This window comes from Pelophylax lessonae, assembly GCF_965119305.1.
Source record: "Pelophylax lessonae genome assembly, chromosome: 8".
Lineage (NCBI taxonomy): Eukaryota > Metazoa > Chordata > Amphibia > Anura > Ranidae > Pelophylax > Pelophylax lessonae.
The window spans coordinates 119,981,142-120,001,036 of NC_138775.1; the positions used below are offsets into that span (position 1 = coordinate 119,981,142).

General features: G+C 41.6%; 1 protein-coding gene across 2 annotated transcripts in view; it reads left to right on the plus strand.

The window, feature by feature from the left end:
- Positions 1-540: 540 nt before the first annotated feature.
- The window catches only part of OMD (osteomodulin), a gene marked incomplete at its 3' end in the record, with an annotated part of 35,793 nt that continues 16,438 nt past the window's right edge, over positions 541-19,895 (plus strand). The window contains exons 1-2 of one of the 2 annotated variants that reach the window (XM_082265518.1): positions 541-736; positions 1,551-2,503. In XM_082265518.1, the coding sequence (XP_082121644.1) occupies positions 1,561-2,503 (943 nt within the window). In that variant the 5' untranslated portion in view covers positions 541-736; positions 1,551-1,560. The remainder of the gene's footprint in view (positions 737-1,550; positions 2,504-19,895) is intronic. The other variant, XM_082265519.1, reaches the window with a different exon arrangement.

Sequence of the window (19,895 nt, forward strand, 5' to 3'; positions counted from 1 at the left end):
CAGTTCGAAGCTGGTTACGTGAGCCGCGTGGTCCCGCCCTTATGGCGTTTTGGTGTCATGCCTTTATGGTTTTGTGGTTTTATTAGCGCCGAGTGGAAGTGTTTCAAAATTTGTGTGCTTCCCTTATATTGTGAAAAATTGATAAGTACCTTTTAGAGTTATACTTTTACACCAGCCTTAGCACTGAAATGCTTTCTAAGAAAAATAAAATCTATATACATTTTCTCAAGCTCAAATGCTGCATATCTAATCTTGGAAGTGTATTTGTCGATTTAGCAGTTTAAAAAAAAAAAAAAGAAAAGTCACAGAGTCCTGAGTCAAGTATGAAAACTATTCTGGCAAGCACAGTGATGGAGCACAGTGCATTTTATGTGTATTTTGCTGTATGAAGTATTTTTCCCTCTGGGGATGGTTGCCACTCCTCAAACTGAAAATAAGAAGGGACACAGAATAAACCCAGTGAACTTGGCCAAAATCACATAGCAATTCTTTTTTTTTTTTTTTTATTCTTGGTTACTTTGCACAATGAAAGGGCTCAATTTTAGTCATCTTAAGTCAAGTCTGGGTGAGAGATTTCTTTTGCTAGGAGAAAACTTCAGCTGCTTTTCCTCAAACCATCAAGGCAATCTTTAAAACTAGAACCTGACTCCTCACAGCAGCTGGTGATATATATTGAAAGACTATTTTACCATAAGCATTTTGTCTCTCAGAGCATATAAGAAGCACAATTACTCAGGTAAGAAACTGCTGCAAATTAGGAGTTATGCTAACCAAGGGAATGTTTGTTTAGGTTGATGGCTACAATTTTCTGAAAATCATAAATGCTGCATTTAATAGAGGTATTGTGTGCATGCCAGCTGCTACAGCTGTAGGCTTTGTGATAAATTAAACTCTTAAGTTTATAGGCTTCTGGGACTAGGGCAAAAAACTATGTTGTAACTTATCCTGTTATAAAATTCATAGTTTTGTGCTCACTAAAAGCAAACTTATGGGAAACAACATTTATTGGAAAGCATCTCTGAATGCCGAATAATTTTCAAAGGCTGGAGGCATGGGATTTTGCAAAGTAATGCCAAAGAGCAACATTATTTACTGTAATGAAAGGTGCTTAAATACAAAACATCCTAAGATACAAATAGGCTTTAATACCCATTTTAGTTCTCTTAATGTTCATTTTTAGGAATAACTTGCTATGACCCAATCACTTTACAGATGGTTGTTTTTGTTTTTTTTACATATACATACATAGTTACATAGTAGGTGAGGTTGAATAAAGACAACAGTCCATCCAGTTCAACCTGAACATATGAATATTAAAAAGTAATACATTTTATGTGAAGAAGTCTATTTAATATTATGCATGTCAAAAAGAAGGTTTCCATATACAGTTAGTTAAATACAGTATGTAGAGATGATGTAAATGACATTCAGGGAACTTCTAAAAGAAAGGCAATTGTCTATATTATTTAATTGTCTGTATTTTACAATGTTATGCGCACTTTAAAAAGAAAATATCAAAATGTATACAATATTTTTTTTTCTTATTGCAGTGTTTTAAGAATGGTTACAATGGACATTTTCATTCAGTTTTCAGTTTTATTTGTGATGCTCACAACACGAGGGCTTTGCCAGTATGAAGAATATGATTATGATACTAATTATGATCCTGAGCCAGAACCTCAGTACCAGCCACCCTTTCATTTCTCAAGTCTCACAGATTATCATGTTTCAGGTGTTCCTTACACAACAGATTGTGCTAGGGAATGTTACTGCCCTCCATCATCTATGATCACCATGTATTGTGACAATAGGAAGCTCAAGTCCATTCCCCAGATCCCATCCCGAATTCAGCAGCTTTACCTTCAGCACAACGAAATTGAAGCAGTTATTATGAAATCCTTCATCAATGCCACCAATGTTAGAGAAATTAACTTGAGCTACAACAGACTGAAATCACAAAAGATTGATTATGGTGTATTTACAAAATGCTCTCATCTTCGTCAAATCTACCTGAACAACAATGAATTAGAAGAGATTCCATCACCTTTTTCCACATCTATTGAAAGAATCTTTCTTGGCAATAACAAAATTAACCGAATAAAGGAACAAGATCTTCAGGGCTTAGTAAACGTAACTATGCTTGACCTTTGCAACAATCGCATTGACAGCATTAAGGGGAAAACACTCAGCAAACTGACCAAGTTAATGCAGCTTAATTTATGTAACAACAAACTCAACTCTATGCCTGCAAACCTTCCATTTTCTTTAATGTACCTGTCCCTAGAGAATAATTCCATTTCAAAAATTCCAGATGATTATTTTACAAGGCTTCCAAATCTAATTGCAATTCGAATGTCACAGAACAAGCTTGAGGACATTGCTATAAACATGTTCAACCTTCCACAACTCATGGAACTGAACCTGGGTCACAACAAACTAAAACATGTGTTTAACATTCCTCGATCACTTGAGCACCTATATTTGCATGACAATGAATTTGAAAGTAAGTAACTCCTAATTCTGTTTAAAAAACGCAAATAAGCATCTGCATCCTTATTGTGTTAAAAAAAATAAAGCTACCTTTTTAAGCCGTTCTTCATTCATAAGCACAGGGACTCCAAAGAATAGAAGGCCAGCAGAAATGTATAGCCAGCATAACAAGGGAGATTAATACATTATTAAATGGTGGAACCCCTGCCAGGTTTTGCTGCTGTCCAGGACTCAGAGATCTGTTCTTGCTCACTTTCCCAGGGGCATAAATTCCCAGAGAGGAAGTGAAGGAAACTCTTCAGCAGCAACAGAGACCTAAGTAAAAATGTATTTTTTAACCTAATGGTATGGAATGCTACAGCCATGTCACATTTTTTTTTTTTTTTTCTGTCTTTTTATCCCATTGCAAATATTCCCTTAATTTCTGTCTGGTCTTCAGAACAGAGCACTGAACAGCAATAAAGCCTGACAGGAGTTCTAACTAAAAAATATGTTTGTCCAACCTAAGATAGAAAAACAAAATACACCCGAACCTCAAAAAAGAAAATGTAAAATGTAAAACGCAGGACATTGGAAAACACTCCTGTAAGGTATGCATGTACCACCAGACTTTTTTTTTTTTTTTTTTAATGGTTGTAGTGCAGTTTTTCTATAGTGTAGTAAAAAGAAAATTGCCCAGGCCAATTTTCAGCTTTCATCGCTGTTGCAATTTGAATAACAATTGCGCAGTCATGCAACACTGTACCCAAACTAAAGTTTTTTTATATTTTTTTTGAGACAGATAGAGCCTTCTTTTGGTGGTATATAATCACCACTAAGTTTCTTTTTTTTTTTTTTTTTTTAATTTTTAAACATACAAAAAAGACCAGAAATTAAAAAAAAAAAAAAAAAAAGTTTTTCATAGTTTCTGTTATAAAACTTTGTAAATAAGTAATTTTTCTCCTTCAGTGATGTGCGCTGATGAGGTTGCACTGATAAGCGTCACTGATTGCCACTGATAGGTGGCAATGATAAATGGCACTGATTGCCACTGACAGGCATTACTGATGGGCACTGATTGGCAGCACTGGTGGGCACTGTTGGGGCTGCACTGATGATCGGTGCCCTGTTTGTCAGTGCAGATGTCCCCTGTGTGGGTTTGCTGGTTTTTGGCTCTCCTCTCCTCACTCCCTGTCAGCGTGAGGGGAGAATTGCTGATAACGGGCAAATCCTGTTTACATACGTGATGAGCTGTGATTGAACCCAGCTGATTACGTGGTAAAGAGCCGCCGTGATTGGCTCTTTACCCCAATCTGTGATCAGCTGCATCCCAAGATACAGTGATAACAGATCACTGCCGATGCATGCTGCAGGGGGGGCGCAGGGGGCATGCAGGCAGCATAAGCATGGGAGGATGTCATATGATGGCCTCTCGGCAAAGTGTGGCCGCACTGTAGTCGTAATTCGGCTATAGTGCAGTAGTGATGGAGTTAAAGAAATGTACTAATGAAATTCTCTATTTCTGTAGTAAATCAGCTTCTTTTAATCTTTCAAATGTTGTTATTCTTACCTCTTTTAAGTCTGTGCTACACAATTTCCTAGAGAGACCAGAAAAACATTTTCTCTTTAGAAAACACAGATAATATATTGGTCAAATAGATCTGTGAATGGATAGAAATGCCTATAACTGTGGTCTGCTACAAAAGTTTGGAGTAACTGACTGCGCAGGGATTTAGTGTCCATTGACTTAAAAAAGTATCTTTGTTAAATGATCATCCCAATTGCTTTGATGATCCAAAACTGGTTTAAAGGCACTCACGGGTCTTGCAGAAGAGGATTTTAAAAACAGCAGTGTTTTTTATTGTCAACATTTTAATGAAGCTCAGCCCATCTTTCTGAAGAATTGAGAGAAAGATGGACTGAGCTAGACATTGACAATAAAAAATACTGCTGTTTTTGATCTTCCTCCTCCTGCAAGACCAGTGAGTGCCTGTAAACCAGTTCTGGATTTATGAGGATTTCTTTGTGGGTGAGAACCTGGGCATTTACTTTAAGCATAGAGTGCCGTGGCTACCCTTGGAACTATGTATATACACTATATTTTCAAAAGTATTGGGACACCTGCCTTTATGTGCACATGAATTTTAATGGCATCCCAGTCTAAAGCCCCGTACACACGTGTCGAAAATTGGCAGGGAATTTTCGGCCAACGTCCGATCTGCCAATTTTTGGCTTGTTAGTATGATGCTTCCGACAACCAACTCCGACTTTTCGGCCGAAAAAAATGTGGTGTGCAGACTACTATAAAATTTTTGTTGGCCGTCAACATAATGGCCGATTTTCGTGCAGTCAGTACAGATTTCAACAGGGAAAAATCTGATGAGCAAGTCTTGGCATGCTCAGTGAAGAAAAAACACAAAGAAAACAAACCAACAAATGACATCACTTCTGAAGTAGAATTTTGTTGACCGAGAAAATTAGTGTGCAGTCTAGGCACATTCCAACCAACAAAACACAACTTGGACAAAAGTCGGACGATTGGTCGGCCGATAATCGTTGCGTGTATATGAGGCTTTAGTCCGTAGGGTTTAATATTGGGTTGGCCCACCCTTCGCAAGATATAACAGCTTCAACTCTTCTGGGAAGGCTGTCCACAAGGTTTAGGAGTATCATATAAAAAGCCGTGAACTATTGGCCAACATCCATATTTGAATACCAAGAAAAACATGAAAGAAAAAGTTGGATTTTAAAGGCCACAAAAGGAGGGATGATTACAATTATATAAATTAATACATTTTATTACATCCATGAAGCATAAAAAAATAATTTACACAGAATACAAAATATAAACATATGGTAAACATATTCCACATAGGGTTATTATAAATACAAAGGGTCCCTGTTTATGATGTAGGTCTTCAAAGCTGACGCTTTTCGCCACAGGCTTCTTCAGGGCTTTAAATAGACCTTACAATACTTATCTACAAAAGAATATAAACATCAATCTTTTTTACAACCAAAACATATATCACAAGGTATTGCACAAAGCTACCTTGGGGGGCACATTAACATGAACCTGACCATCACATGCTCCAAGAGAGTTCCCTCTGGGGCAGACACCGGGACCACATAAACGGAAAAGACCATCTATATTAGGCAATAAATGCTATCAAAGACCTGAAATCATCCAGCCCACATGGACTGAACACTCAGACTAACGTATATGTACTTACGCTTGTTAATAGTAGGATAATCCTACACTGATGGAACCTATTAGGGGGAACAATGGATCCAGTATATACAATAAATACACCTAATCCTCTCTGGTGGACCGGTGTCTAGTAATACAGATCTATCGTTCAAGGTGATTCACAAGCAATGGATATTGCCTTCCGGTATCAGAAGATGGAAGAAAAACCTACCTATTACCAAACTAGATAATGCAAGACCCTTCACTCTCCAGTACACAGATTTAAATAGACATATATTCCTTCTCCCTTTTCCTGGATCCCGGCTCTACATTCAATTACCAGACCCATTCTTCACCCTGAAAGGTATACACAAATATAAAACCCTATATGCCGTTTCATTATCTCCAAATACATTACTAACCTCCAGTCTGCCTCCATTACCTTTACACGAGTAATCCCATCCCTAGACATTCCTACAAGATCCGGTGAGCTCCGGATTAAATATGGTCCCCCTCTGTACGTTTTTGGCGCCAAAAGGAGCCAGATGATAACGCAAACAGCAGAGGGAGCCTCCCCCTGTGACGTCCACATCCCTAATCACCTCTGCCTGCCTTGAAGTGAAGGGCAGAGCGGCTGATAATCTGAAGTAGAATCCGGTGTATGTCCACCATTAGTAGAGGACCAAACAGGAAGTGTACATGGCAGCAGCAGCGTCCGTAGACACCACAGTGGGGGAAAAAAAAGAGGGGGAGAAAAAAAAAAAGGGAGACCATGACACTATTGCGACCGAGCCCAAACCCACAGATATCAAGTCAAACAAAGAAAAACGCCCCAGAAGAAAAATACCCAGCGCAAGTATTGATCAGCGCTCAATGTCATGCATATGCCCCTGAACAAAAGTCAAATGTGCAATCACTACAAAAATATAGATATATAAATAGTGATGAGCCGAACCCCCCCCCCCCCTGTTTGGTTCACAACAGAACACCGCAAACAGAGGAAAAGTTTGTGCGAATAAACAAACCCCATTGAAGTCTATGGGACTCGAACCTCGAAAATCAAATGGCCTAATTTTGAAGGCTTAAATGCAAGTTATTGCCCCAAAAAAGTGTATGGGGGTCTGGGTACTGACCTGAGGAACATGTAGCAATGAAAAAAAGTTTTTAAAAACTATCTTTTTTAAAGGAGCACTGATTTACTGATTTTAATGAGGTTTAAAGTGAAACTATAAAAATGAAAAATTGGGCCTTTGCTGTAGGTGGTGCCTGAATACCGTAACCAAGCCCTCACAGTTACTCGTGCTGGGTGCAGGCATGGGACCTGCTGGTAAGAATTCCATACAAATTTAAAATTGAATGTGCTTTACTGGTGCCAAAAATTGTGCCTTTGCTGTAGGTGGTGCCTGAACACTGTAACCAAGCCCTCGCAGTTACACTTGCTGGGTGCAGGAATGGGACCTGCTGGTAAGAATTCCATGCAAATTTAAAATTGCATGAGCTATACAGGTGCCAAAAATTGGGCCTTTGCTGTAGGTGGTGCCTGAACACTATAACCCCTCACAGTTAGCAGGGCAGAGGGACAGGGTCTGCTGTTAAAAATTACATACAACATTTAAATTGTATGCACCTGTCATACAAGTGCAGAAAAATTAGGCCTTGGGCTTTGGTAGTGACCTAAACCAAAAACATTGTTGGAATCTAGCAGAATCAAAGTAGAGGAATAGGATAGGCAGCATATGCAGTATTCAAGGGATGGCAGACCCCTAGCAAGTTACATCAGCATCAGGGGCTTGATAGCTCTTGTTGATCCAAACCTGGTTCATTTTGATAAAAGTCAGCTGGTCAACAGAGTCTGTGGACAGACACACTCTTTTGTCCGTCACAAAACCTCCAGCAGCACTGAACGTCTGTTTGGAAAGCATGCTGGAAGCAGGTCAGGCCAGTAGCTCCATTGCTTATTCAGAAAGTTCTGGCCAGTGGTCCATCCTCAAGACCCAGTAAGCCAGTGGATGCTCAGCTGGAAAGGTCTCCAAGTGTGCACTTGCACCTAGATAATCATGAGCCATATGATGGTTTCTTAAACCTAACAGCCCTGGGTGCTGCTGAGGACTAAAGAACTGTTTAAATGCATCGGTCAGCCGGCTGCCTTCTCCACCGCTCCTCCATTGACTGAACGATACCTCAGAAACACGTCCAGAGAATGTTGACCTCCCAGTGTCTGGAAAGGCGGTACACAATTTTTTTTCAAGGCCTCCTCAAGATGTTTCATCCTCTGCTTCCTCTGCAAAGGCATAATGAGCTCTGCAACTTTACCCTTGTAATGTGGATCAAGAAGGGTTGCCAACCAGTAATTATATCTCTCCTTGATAGCATGAATCCTCGGATCCTTTCGCAGGCTTTACAGAATCAGGGAGCCCATGCAATGTAAGTTGGAGGAGGCATGAGCTTCTGAGTCCTCTGGGTCACTAAGGATGACATTGTCAGCAGGAGCAACCTCTCTCCAACCACGTTCAACTCCTGGGGTTTCTGGGGAATCAAAACCATCCCTTGAAGACTGCTGTATGCTAACCGCTACAGCCATGCTGCCAAAATCCTCATCCTCCTCCTCCTCTTCATCCTGTGTGTTTTGTGGGCCTGCAGCAATGATATCTGCATAAAGGGGGCCTTGTAAAGGAAAGGAAGTCCTCCTCTTCCTCCCGCAGTTCTGCCTCAAGTGCCCTGTCCATGATTCCACGCAGTGTGTGCTCCAGCAGGAAGACTACTGGGATAGTGTCACTGATGCATGCATCTTCCCGGCTCACCGGTGGCCTCCTCAAATGGTGAAAGGACGAGGAATGCATCCTTAATCAAAAGCCACTGGCGTGGTGAAAAAAAACCAAGCTCCCCTGAGCCTGTCCTTGTGCCATACTCACACAGGTACTCATTGATGGCCCTCTGCTGCATGTGCAGCTGCTGAAGCATTGCCAACGTCGAGTTCCACCCAGTGGGCATGTCACAAATGAGGTGGTTGGTGGACAAGTTGAATTCCCCTTGAATGTCAGATAAGCGAGCACTGGCATTGACCGAACAGTGGAAATGGCCACAGACTTTTCTGGCCTGCCTCAGGAGATCTTGGTAGCCCGGATATCTGCTCAAGAAACGCTGCACCACCAGATTCAGAACATGTGCTAAGCATGGAACATGTGTCAAGTGTCCCTGTCGGAGGGCGGAGAGAAGGTTGGTGCCATTGTCACATACAACCATTCCTGGCTCATGCTGTCATGGCGTCAACCATCTCTGATCCTGCCCCTGCAGAGCTGACAGAATCTCTGCACCGGTGTGGATCCTATCCCCTAGACAGACCAACTGAAGCACAGCATGGCATCTTTTAGCTTGAATGCTTGCGTAGCCCCTTGACTGCTTAGGGAGCACTGCTGTGTCAGAGGACAATGGAGCAGAGGAGGATATGGAGGAGGAGGAGGTGGTGGTGCAGTAGACAGATGTGGCAGAACCAGCACCAACTTTTTGGAGACATGGTGGCAAAACAAGCTGCAACACCGAACCCTGTCCGGCATCCTTCCCAGATGCCAGCAGAGTTATCCAGTGCACTGTGAAAGAAATGGAATGTCCCTTCCATGCCTGCTGGACCAAGAGTCTGCAGTAATGTGCACCTTCCTGCTGATCGCTTTGTCCAATGAGGCCAAAACACTACCTTCCACATGACGGTAGAGAGCCGGAATGGCCTTGCGTGAAAAGAAATGCCTTTTTGGGACCTGCCACTGTGGTGCAGCACATTGCACAAATTCACGAAAGGGAGCTGAGTCTATCAGATGAAAAGGCAGCAGCTGTAATGCTAGCAATTTGTCCAAGCTAGCATTAAGACGCTATGCATGTGGATGGCTGGGACAGTATTTATTTCTATGGTAAAAACACTGGGGTAGTGAAATTTGCCCAGTGCTCAAATCAAGCGTCGGTGTACTGCTAACAGATTGGGTGCAAGTCTCTGTGCCACTCATTGCTATACCATCATCCCTCTCAATGCTGGTATTTGAGAAGGCATGAGGTATAGTAGGGTTAGAGATCACAGATGAGGAGCAAGGTGATGTATGCTTGTTTTGATCTGGTGCCTCTTTCAGGTGCTGTTGCCAACAGACTGCATGGCAGATCATCATATGCCTTATCAAGCATGTGGTGCCCAAGCGGCTGTGTTCTGGCCACGTTTGATCCGCTTTAGACAGATGTTGCAAACAGCAACGCTGCGGTCTACTGCACTGATGATGAAAAAAGCCCACACTAATGAACTTTTTGGAGTCTGTGGGGATTTTGCAGCACCCTGCACCTGTGGAGCTCTGTGCTGTAACGCAATAGGTTGGCTACTGCTATGGCGGCCCCTGGAGCACATCCTGCCTCATTGAAGTTGTGCGTCCTCCTCATCCTCCCCCTCTATCCTGTCAGGCACCCAAGTACAGTCAGTGACCTTATCATCCCCTCCCTCCTTGTCACTGGAGTAAACTTGGCAATATGCTTCAGCTGTGGCTTTTGTCCGTTATTGTCACCCCCCTCTCTCTAGGCTCACGTTATTCCCTTCATCAACCTGGGAACCAACATCACAGCTTTCAAATAGCTGTGCATCCTCCAGCAGCATGTCACTGACACTATGATCGAATAGTTTAGGTGACTCCTCCGTGCATGATGGTGAAGCAACTGAAGGAGTAGCTGTTGAGAAGGAGCCGGTGGAATGGGCCGCTTTGGCAGCTGCGGTGGAAGGCAAACTACTGTGATGCAAGAAAGGAGAGAGCGGCGCCAACTTAGTATAGTACAAGTTTATTTAACACTGTTAAAATTGGTGACTCACTGTCCGAGGTTGGGTGAGACCGGTACACAAAGACTGTTAGGGTCATCCATCTTCCTCTTCCAGGATAGTGGTCATAGGAGAAGGTGGTGAGGTTCCAGAGGTATAGCTGAGCCGCTGTGGGGCTGCTAGTTGTCACTGGCCGCGGCAGAGCATGCACAACAGGGCTCCGGCTGCCGACTTCTGATCCCTGATGACATCACTTCCTGGCAGGAGAAAAATAGGGGTTGCACGCGTTCGGAGCATCCGTGCTCCTTCACCTGATATGGTGTAATCTATAGCCCTATACTGTAGATGATCTGTGCTGCTTATATGATGTACCCAAGTGACCGATGAAAAATACTCTCACTAATATCTAATGTAATCTATAATCCTATAGATTGATGATCTGTGATGCCTATAGAATTTTCCACAACTTCCTAATGAACAATACTCTGACTGATATCTGATGTACAGTAATCTATAATCCTATAGGTATGTGATGCTTATAGAGTTTTCCACAACTGACCAATGAACATTACTCTCACTGATATCTGATGTATAGAAAGAAATCTCTCCCTGCCTGAAACACGTTCCTGGCCCTCCCTACACTGCTAGGAATGAATCACTCACTGGCGCTGCACTGTCTGATATGATGTAAAGAAACAAATCTCTCCCTGCCTGACACACGTTCCTGGCCCTCCCTACACTGCTAGCAATGTCTCGGCACTGTCTGACAAACTCCAAAAAAAGCTACTCTCTCCCTGCCTCACATGTGTGCCTGTCCCTGTCTCATCGCCTATACAATGACACTACACGATGCGGCTGCACGAGCAGTCTTTATGTAGTGTGGGGCGTGTACTTGGCCCCTGAGCCATGATTGGCTAAAGGCAGCCTGCCTTAAGTCCAATTATGGCAGAGATCATTTGATTGGCCAAAGCATGAGGTCATGGTGCATGCTTTGGCCAATCACATAACGTGCTGCACAAGCGGCGCGCTTGCAGTGCATTATGGGAATGTTGAATTTCCCGCAAAGAAGCACATTTGTTTGTCATTCGACGAACGATCAAAAAACCAATGTTCGAGTCGAAGTTAGCTTAGACTCGAACTCGAAGCTTATCCTTATGTATAAATCAATATCTTAACATATCAATTCCGACTTTACATTGGTATAATTTGAGATAATGGGCACGATATCACAACTTTACTATTTGGCTCAATCCTGCATTGGATCCCAAATCAAATTGCATGATCCAATCCAGGATGAATCCCTGTTTCAGTTAATCCTATATGTATTTTTTAATATTGTTTATGTATTCTTATTATTCAAAGGAAGGGTTCGAAACTGAGCATATTGTTAAAGCCTGGGGGGGTAGGTGGCTCATAGGTCATAAATCCAATGAGATTTCCTGCATAATACTTTTTTATCTATATTGCCTCCTCTTGGATCTTCCGGGACAATATCAAGAATTGTAAATTTAGTAATTGTCTCATCGAAGTTATGTTTTAGACTCACGTGTCCCCCAATGGGGTTTGCGTTAATGTGCCCCCCAACGTAGCTTTGTGCAATACATTGTGATGTACATTTTGGTTGTAAAAATAATTGATGTATATATTCTTTTGTAGAGAAGTACTGTAAGGTCTATTTAACAACTTGCCAACTGGGCCATAGCTGAATGACAGCTACAGAGCGGTCGGCTTATCCTCCCAGAATCGCCCTCCCGCGCACCCCCTGGGGGACGCACACGGAGCTGTCCGTGCTCACCGGTAAGGATAATCGAACTTTTGAAAAGTTCGGTTCGGCCAGAACATCCGAACTTCCCGAAAGTTCGGCCCGGATTTCAGAACCCCATTGAAATCAATGGGACCCGAACTTTGGTAATCAAAAAACACCATTTTAAGCCCTAAAACCAAATAAACACCCCTAAAAAGTGCCCAGGGTTCTGGGTCATGCCCCATTAACTATTAATCACACAAAAAAAAGTTCTTAAAAATTGTCATTTTTGATAAAAAAGCCAATTACTGAAAAAATTTAAAAAAAAAAGAGATTTTTTGATTTTGACTTTGGATTTCGTATCTGGGGGTCTAAAAGGTGTGCATGTGAAGTTTCAGCTCTGTAGCATGTCCAGAACCAGAAAAAAAAGATTGTTTGTATTAGAACACTTTAAACACAGGTAGTTAGCTTCTCTCCAGGTTTAAAAGCAGGCATTTTTTGGGGTTCTTTGCAGTCAGGAAAAACATCTGAACTTGTGTATAGTGGTACTGTGCACAAGTTCTAATGTTTTGCCTGCCTCCAAAAACCCCCAAAAAATGGCAGCAAAAACACACCTGGGCATTTTTTTTTTGGACGCTAGCGTTTTTTTTTGGCATTTTTTTGGGTTATTTGCAGTCAGGAAAAACATCTGAACTTGTGTATAGTGGTATATATACACACATACTTATATGTTTATACACACCTAGACTTATATAGGTGTGATAGTAGCAGAAATATATTAGTGTAAATGATTTCATTAGCACAAGCATATATTTCTGCTACTATCACACCTATATATGTCTAGGTGTGTATATAAATATATGCAGTGTTGGGGTAGTTACTCAAAAAATGTAACTAGTTACTAGTTACTAGTTACTTCTGTAAATTGTAATGAGATTACTTTACTAGTTACTGCATTTGAAAAGTAACTTCACTACTTATTACTTTAGTTTCCTCTTTCTTAATTGACCGTGTAGAAGAAGATACATGACACTCTTTCTGCATAGAGTTTATTGTATAAACACAGGCTTTGGGAAACATGAGAACAAAACCTGAAAAAACAGAATAAAACATAAAGTGCAACAAAAAGTCAAACTTCATCCCTCTCTATTCTTCGAAATAACGATTGTATCGCACGGCTTGGGTAACGCAGGAAAGCGCCTTCCTATAGCCTAGTAAAGTAGTGTAGTTACTTCCTATAGCCTAGTAAAGTAGTGTAGTTACCAATATTAGTATTGTAACTTACATAGAAACATAGAAACATAGAATGTGTCGGCAGATAAGAACCATTTGGCCCATCTAGTCTGCCCAATATATCTGAATCCTATGAATAGTCCCTGGCCCTATCTTGTATGAAGGATAGCCTTATGCCTATCCCATGCATGCTTAAACTCCTTCACTGTATTTGCAGCTACCACTTCTGCAGGAAGGTTATTCCATGCATCCACTACTCTCTCAGTAAAGTAATACTTCCTCATATTACTTTTAAACCTTTGCCCCTCTAATTTAAAACAGTGTCCTCTTGTGGTAGTTTTTCTTCTTTTAAATATGCTCTCCTCCTTTACCGAGTTGATTCCCTTTATGTATTTAAAAGTTTTTATCATATCCCCTCTGTCTCTTCTTTCTTCCAAGCTATACATGTTAAGGTCCTTTAACCTTTCCTGGTAAGTTTTTTTCCTGCAATCCATGTACTAGTTTAGTAGCTCTTCTCTGGACTCTCTCTAGAGTATCTATATCCTTCTGGAGATATGGCCTCCAGTACTGCACACAATACTCCAAGTGAGGTCTCACCAGTGTTCTGTACAGCGGCATAAGCACTTCTCTCTTTCTACTGCTTATACCTCTCCCTATACATCCAAGCATTCTGCTGGCATTTCGTGCTGCTCTATTACATTGTCTTCCCACCTTTAAGTCTTCTGAAATAATTACTCCTAAATCCCTTTCCTCAGATACTGAGGTCAGGACTGTGTCAAATATTCTATATTCTGCCCTTGGGTTTTTACGCCCCAGGTGCATTATCTTGCACTTATCCACATTAAATTTCAGTTGCCAGAGTTCTGACCATTCTTCTAGTTTTCCTAAATCCTTTTCCATTTGGCGTTTCCCTCCAGGAACATCAACCCTGTTACATATCTTTGTGTCATCAGCAAAAAGACAAACCTTACCATCGAGGCCTTTTGCAATATCACTTATGAAGATATTAAACAAAATTGGTCCCAGTACAGATCCCTGAGGTACCCCACTGGTAATATGACCTTGTTCTGAAGGTTCTCCATTGACTACAACCCTCTGTTGTCTGTCACTCAGCCACTGCCTAATCCATTCAACAATATGGGAGTCCATGCTCAATGACTGCAATTTATTGATAAGTCTTCTATGTGTGACAGTGTCAAAAGCCTTACTAAAATCTAGATATGCAATGTCTACTGCACCTCCACCGTCTATTATTTTAGTCACCCAGTCAAAAAAATCTATAAGATTTGTTTGACATGATCTCCCTGAAGTAAACCCATGTTGTTTTTCATCTTGCAATCCATGGGATTTAAGATGTTCCACAATCCTATCCTTTAATAGGGTTTCCATTAATTTGCCTACTATTGATGTCAGACTCACTGGTCTATAGTTGCTCGATTCCTCCCTACTACCTTTCTTGTGAATGGGCACGACATTTGCCAATTTCCAATCTTCCGGGACGACTCCTGTTACTAATGATTGGTTAAATAAATCTGTTAATGGTTTTGCCAGCTCACCACTAAGCTCTTTTAATAATTTTGGGTGTATCTCATCAGGACCCCGTGACTTATTTGTCTTCACTTTAGACAGCAATCTTAGAACCTCTTCCTCTGTAAAGACACATGCATCAAATGATTCATTAGTCATCCTTTCGAGTGGAGGTCCTTCTCCTTTTTCTTCTGTAAAAACTGAACAGAAGTATTCATTAAGGCAGTCGGCTAGCCCTTTATTCTCTTCTACATACCTTCCGTCCTTTGTTTTTAATTTAGTTATTCCTTGTTTTAATTTCCTTTTTTCATTTATATATCTGAAGACTGTCTTATCCCCCTTTTTCATAGACTGAGCTAGTTTTTCTTCTGCCTGCGCTGTAGAAGTTCTTATAACTTGCTTGGCCTCTTTCTGCCTAATCTTGTAGATTTCCTTATCTTCATTGCTCTGGTTTTTTTTATAATTATAAAATGCTAGCTTTTTATTTTTAATGATTTGGGCCACTTCTGCTGAGTACCACAGTGGTCTCTTCCTTTTTTTGCTTTTACTGACAAGTCTAATGCAATTTTCTGTTGCCTTCAATAATGCACCTTTTAAGTAGTCCCATTTCTCCTGGACTCCATGTAATCCGTTCCAGTCTGATAAGGACTAATTTATGACTAATTTCATTTTTGAAAAGTCTGTTTTTCTAAAATCTAAAACTTTTGTTTTTGTGTGGTGTGACTCTTTCACAGTTCTTGTATTAAACCACACTGACTGGTGATCACTAGATCCCAAGGTTTCGCCTACAATGACATCATATACCGAATCCCCATTTGTGAATACCAAATCCAAAATGGCCTCCCTCCGGGTTGGCTCCTCAACCACTTGTTGCAGAGACAACCCCAGTAGGGAATTTAGAATATCTGTACTCCTGGTAGAACTTGCTATTTTGGTTTTCCAGTTTATATCTGGAAGATTGAAATCTCCCATAATGATAACTTCTCCTTTCATTGTCATTTTAGCTATTTCTTCAACTAGTAGATCATCTAGTTCTTTGACTTGACCAGGTGGACTAGTTACATTACTTAGATACCAAAAAAAGTAATGTAGTTACTGTAATTAGTTACTTTGTAACTAGTTACCCCCAACACTGAATATATGTATGTGTGTATATACACCACTATACACAAGTTCAGATGTTTTTCCTGACTGCAAAGAACCCCAAAAAATGCCTGCTATTAAACCGGGAGAGAAGCTAACTACCTGTGTTTAAAGTGTTCTAATACAAATGATCTTTTTTTTCTGGTTCTGGACATGCTACAGAGCTGAAACTTCACATGCACACCTTTTAGACCCCCCAGATACGAAATCCAAAGTAAAAATCAAAACTCTATTTTTTTTTCAATAATTGGCTTTTTTATCAAAAATGACAATTTTAAGAACTTTTTTGTGTGATTTTGTGTCTGGGGGGTCTAAAAGGTGTACCTGTGAAGTTTCAGCTCTGTAGCATGTCCAGAACCAGAAAAAAAAAAGGATCGTTTGTATTAGAACACTTTAAACACAGGTAGTTGGCTTCTCTCCCAGTTTAATAGCAGGCATTTTTTGGGGTTCTTTGCAGTCAGGAAAAACATCTGAATTGTGTATAGTGGTACTGTGCACAAGTTCTGATGTTTTGCCTGCCTCCAAAAACTCCCAAAAAATGCCAGCAAAAACACACCTGGGCCTTTTTTTTTTGACGCTAGCGTTTTTTTTGGCATTTTTTGGGGTTCTTTTGAGGCAGGCAAAACATCTGAACTTGTGTATAGTGGTATATATATACACACATAATTATATGTATATAGACACCTAGACATATATAGGTGTGATAGTAGCAGAAATATATTACTGTAAATGATTTCATTAGCGCAAGCATATATTTCTGCTACTATCACACCTATATATGTCTAGGTGTGTATATAAATGTATGTGTGTGTATATACACCACTATACACAAGTTCTGATGTTTTGCCTGCCTCCAAAACCCCCCAAAAAATGCCAGCAAAAACACACCTGGGCATTTTTTTTTGACGCTAGCGTTTTTTTGGCATTTTTTTTGGGTTCTTTTGAGGCAGCCAAAACATCTGAACTTGTGTATAGTGGTATATATACACACATACATATATTTATATACACACCTAGACATATATAGGTGTGATAGTAGCAGAAATATATCTGTGTAAATGATTTAATTAGCGCAAGCATTTATTTCTGCTACTATCACACCTATATATATCTAGGGGTGTATATACAGACATATATGTGTATATATATATATCCCCTATACACATGTTCAGATGTCATGTCTGACATCAAACATGTCCTCAAAAAAGCACTGACAGTGGCAGCCCCTGCAGCATAAAAAATGCTTGGCTGGTGAGAAGCCATAATGGTGTCCCGAAGCTATTCAGAGAAATGATCATTTCTCTATAGCGGTCACCCTGCTATGGAAGGGTTTGGTCACCCTGCCATAGCAGTCACTGTCAGTTAACCCTACACTACACTACGGTCACCCTGACACTTCATACTTTCCCTACAGAAACTACATTTTTGAAGCTAACTTAAGTGTAAAGGAGCACTCTAACTACACTAGATATCCCTTTCCTCACACTAAAAATAGCTAAATGACACTTTTAAAGTAAAATTAACAGAACTGCTTCCACTCTCTTCCATGTCCAGTATAACAATGCTAGGAATATGGCGGGGGCGATCTTATATACTGGGGGGCGTATTCACTAATGATTGGTCTAGGGACCCCCTAGTCACTCCAATCACATTCCTAGCATTCTCCTGCCCCCTCAATTGGCTTTTGCTAATGGTTCTGGTCCAATCACGGGCTTTTAAAGCCCATTTCCTGAAGCATTGCATTTTGAGCGGTTCTGGTTGCCGAATTCCAAACTTTTTGGGCAAAAAGTTCTAAATTCGGCCGAACCTCGAACACCCAATGTTCGGGCCGAACCGATGTTCGACCCGAACCGTTCGATCATCCCTACTCACCGGGTCTCAGGGACCCGGCGCATCACGGATTGTGGTAAAGGGCCAATGACAGCGGTCCCTTTACCATGTGATCGCTCTGTCCAATGACGGAGCGATCACTTGTCAACAAATCGGCGCATGTCCAGTTTATTTCTCTCCTCACCCATTGTACACAACAATTGATACAGTGTGCGAGGAGAGGAGAGAAACTGCAGCTGCACTCCTCCTCTGCCTCCTCCATACCTCAACTGTGCCACATCCATGCCTCATCCGTGCCACATCCATGCCTTATCCGTGCCACATCCATGTCACATCTGTGCCCATGCATGCCACCTCAGTGCTCATGCATGCCACATCCGTGCTCATCCAAGTCAAATACGTGCTCATCCATGCCACATCTGTGCCTCACCCATGCCTCATCCATGCCACTTCAGTACCCACCCATGCCCCTCAGTGCTCATCCGTGCTCATCCATACCACATCAGTGCTCATAAATGCCACATCAGTGCTAATACATGCCATGCCAGTGCTTATCCGTGCCACATTGCTCATCCATGTCACATCAGTGCTTATCAATGACACGTCAGTGTTCATCCGTGCCACATCCATGCCATGTCAATGGTAATCTATGCCACATTCATGCCACATCAGTGCTCATCTGTGCCACATCAGTGCTCATCCGTGCCACATCAGTGCTCATATGTGCCACATCCATGCCACATCAGTGCTAATCCGTGCCACATCCATGTCACGTCAGTTCTCATCCATGCCACATCCATGCCATATCAGTGCTCATCTTTGCCCCATCCATGCCACATCAGTGCTCATCCGTGCCACATCCGTGCCATGTCAGTGCTCATCCGTGCCCCATCCGTGCCATGTCAGTGCCACATCCATGCCACATCAGTGCTCATCCGTGCCACATCCATGCCATGTCAATGCTCATCCGTGCCACATCCATGCCATGTCAGTGCTCATCCATGCCACTAGAGATGGACGAACATCGGCTAGGGCGGTTCGCGAACGTCAGCCGCAAATTTTCTCAAAAGTCCGCGAACCGCAAGTTCGCGGCGGGCCCCATTGACTTTAATGGGAGGCGAACTTTAAAAACCTTTAGGTCATATTTGCAGCCACAAAAGATGTACTATCTGTGCACACATAGTCCCAGCACATGGACAATGTCATAACATAAGTATTGCAATTGGAAAAGTTGCCCTAAATTTTTTTTTTTTTACAGCAAAAAAAATGTTTTTCCTTTTCAAAAATCAGCCAGAACTGACAGCAGCCAGTAAATACATGTCTAACACATATAGATAGGGTCCATTCACACATCTGTAAAATGGGTCCGCATCCACTCCACAATTTGGCGGAACCTTTACAGACCCATTGATTTTCAATTCCAGTCTGAAAAATTAGGCATTTCCAGTCTGAAAAATTAGGCATTCACAGGATAAAATTAGGCATTCACAGGATAAAGAAGTGTCGGCCATTCCAGGCCCTAAAAATTAGCCCACATGCGTTTACCTGACAGCTAAGAACGTTGTATTCTGTGGCTGAAGGTACATTAGGCATTCACAGGATACAGAAGTAAGTGTCGGCCAGTATAGGCCCCAAGAATTAGCCCGCATGGGTTTACCTGACAGCTAAGAACATAGTATTCTGGGGCTGAAGGTACATTAGGCATTCACAGGATACAAAAGTAAGTGTCGACCAGTATAGGCCCCAAAAATTAGCCCACATGGGTTTACCTGACAGCTAAGAAAGTTGTATTCTGTGGCTGGAGGTACATTAGGCATTCACAGAAAAAATAATTGTCGGCCCTGAAAGGCCCCAAAAATTTGCCATTCAATGGACATGAAATGCCTTTTATGCCGCTGTATGTAGCGAAGCCAAGAACCAGGAATTGCTGTGGGTGGCCAGCGGTCTGGCGGATTTTTGTGGCCTGGCATGAGGAATTT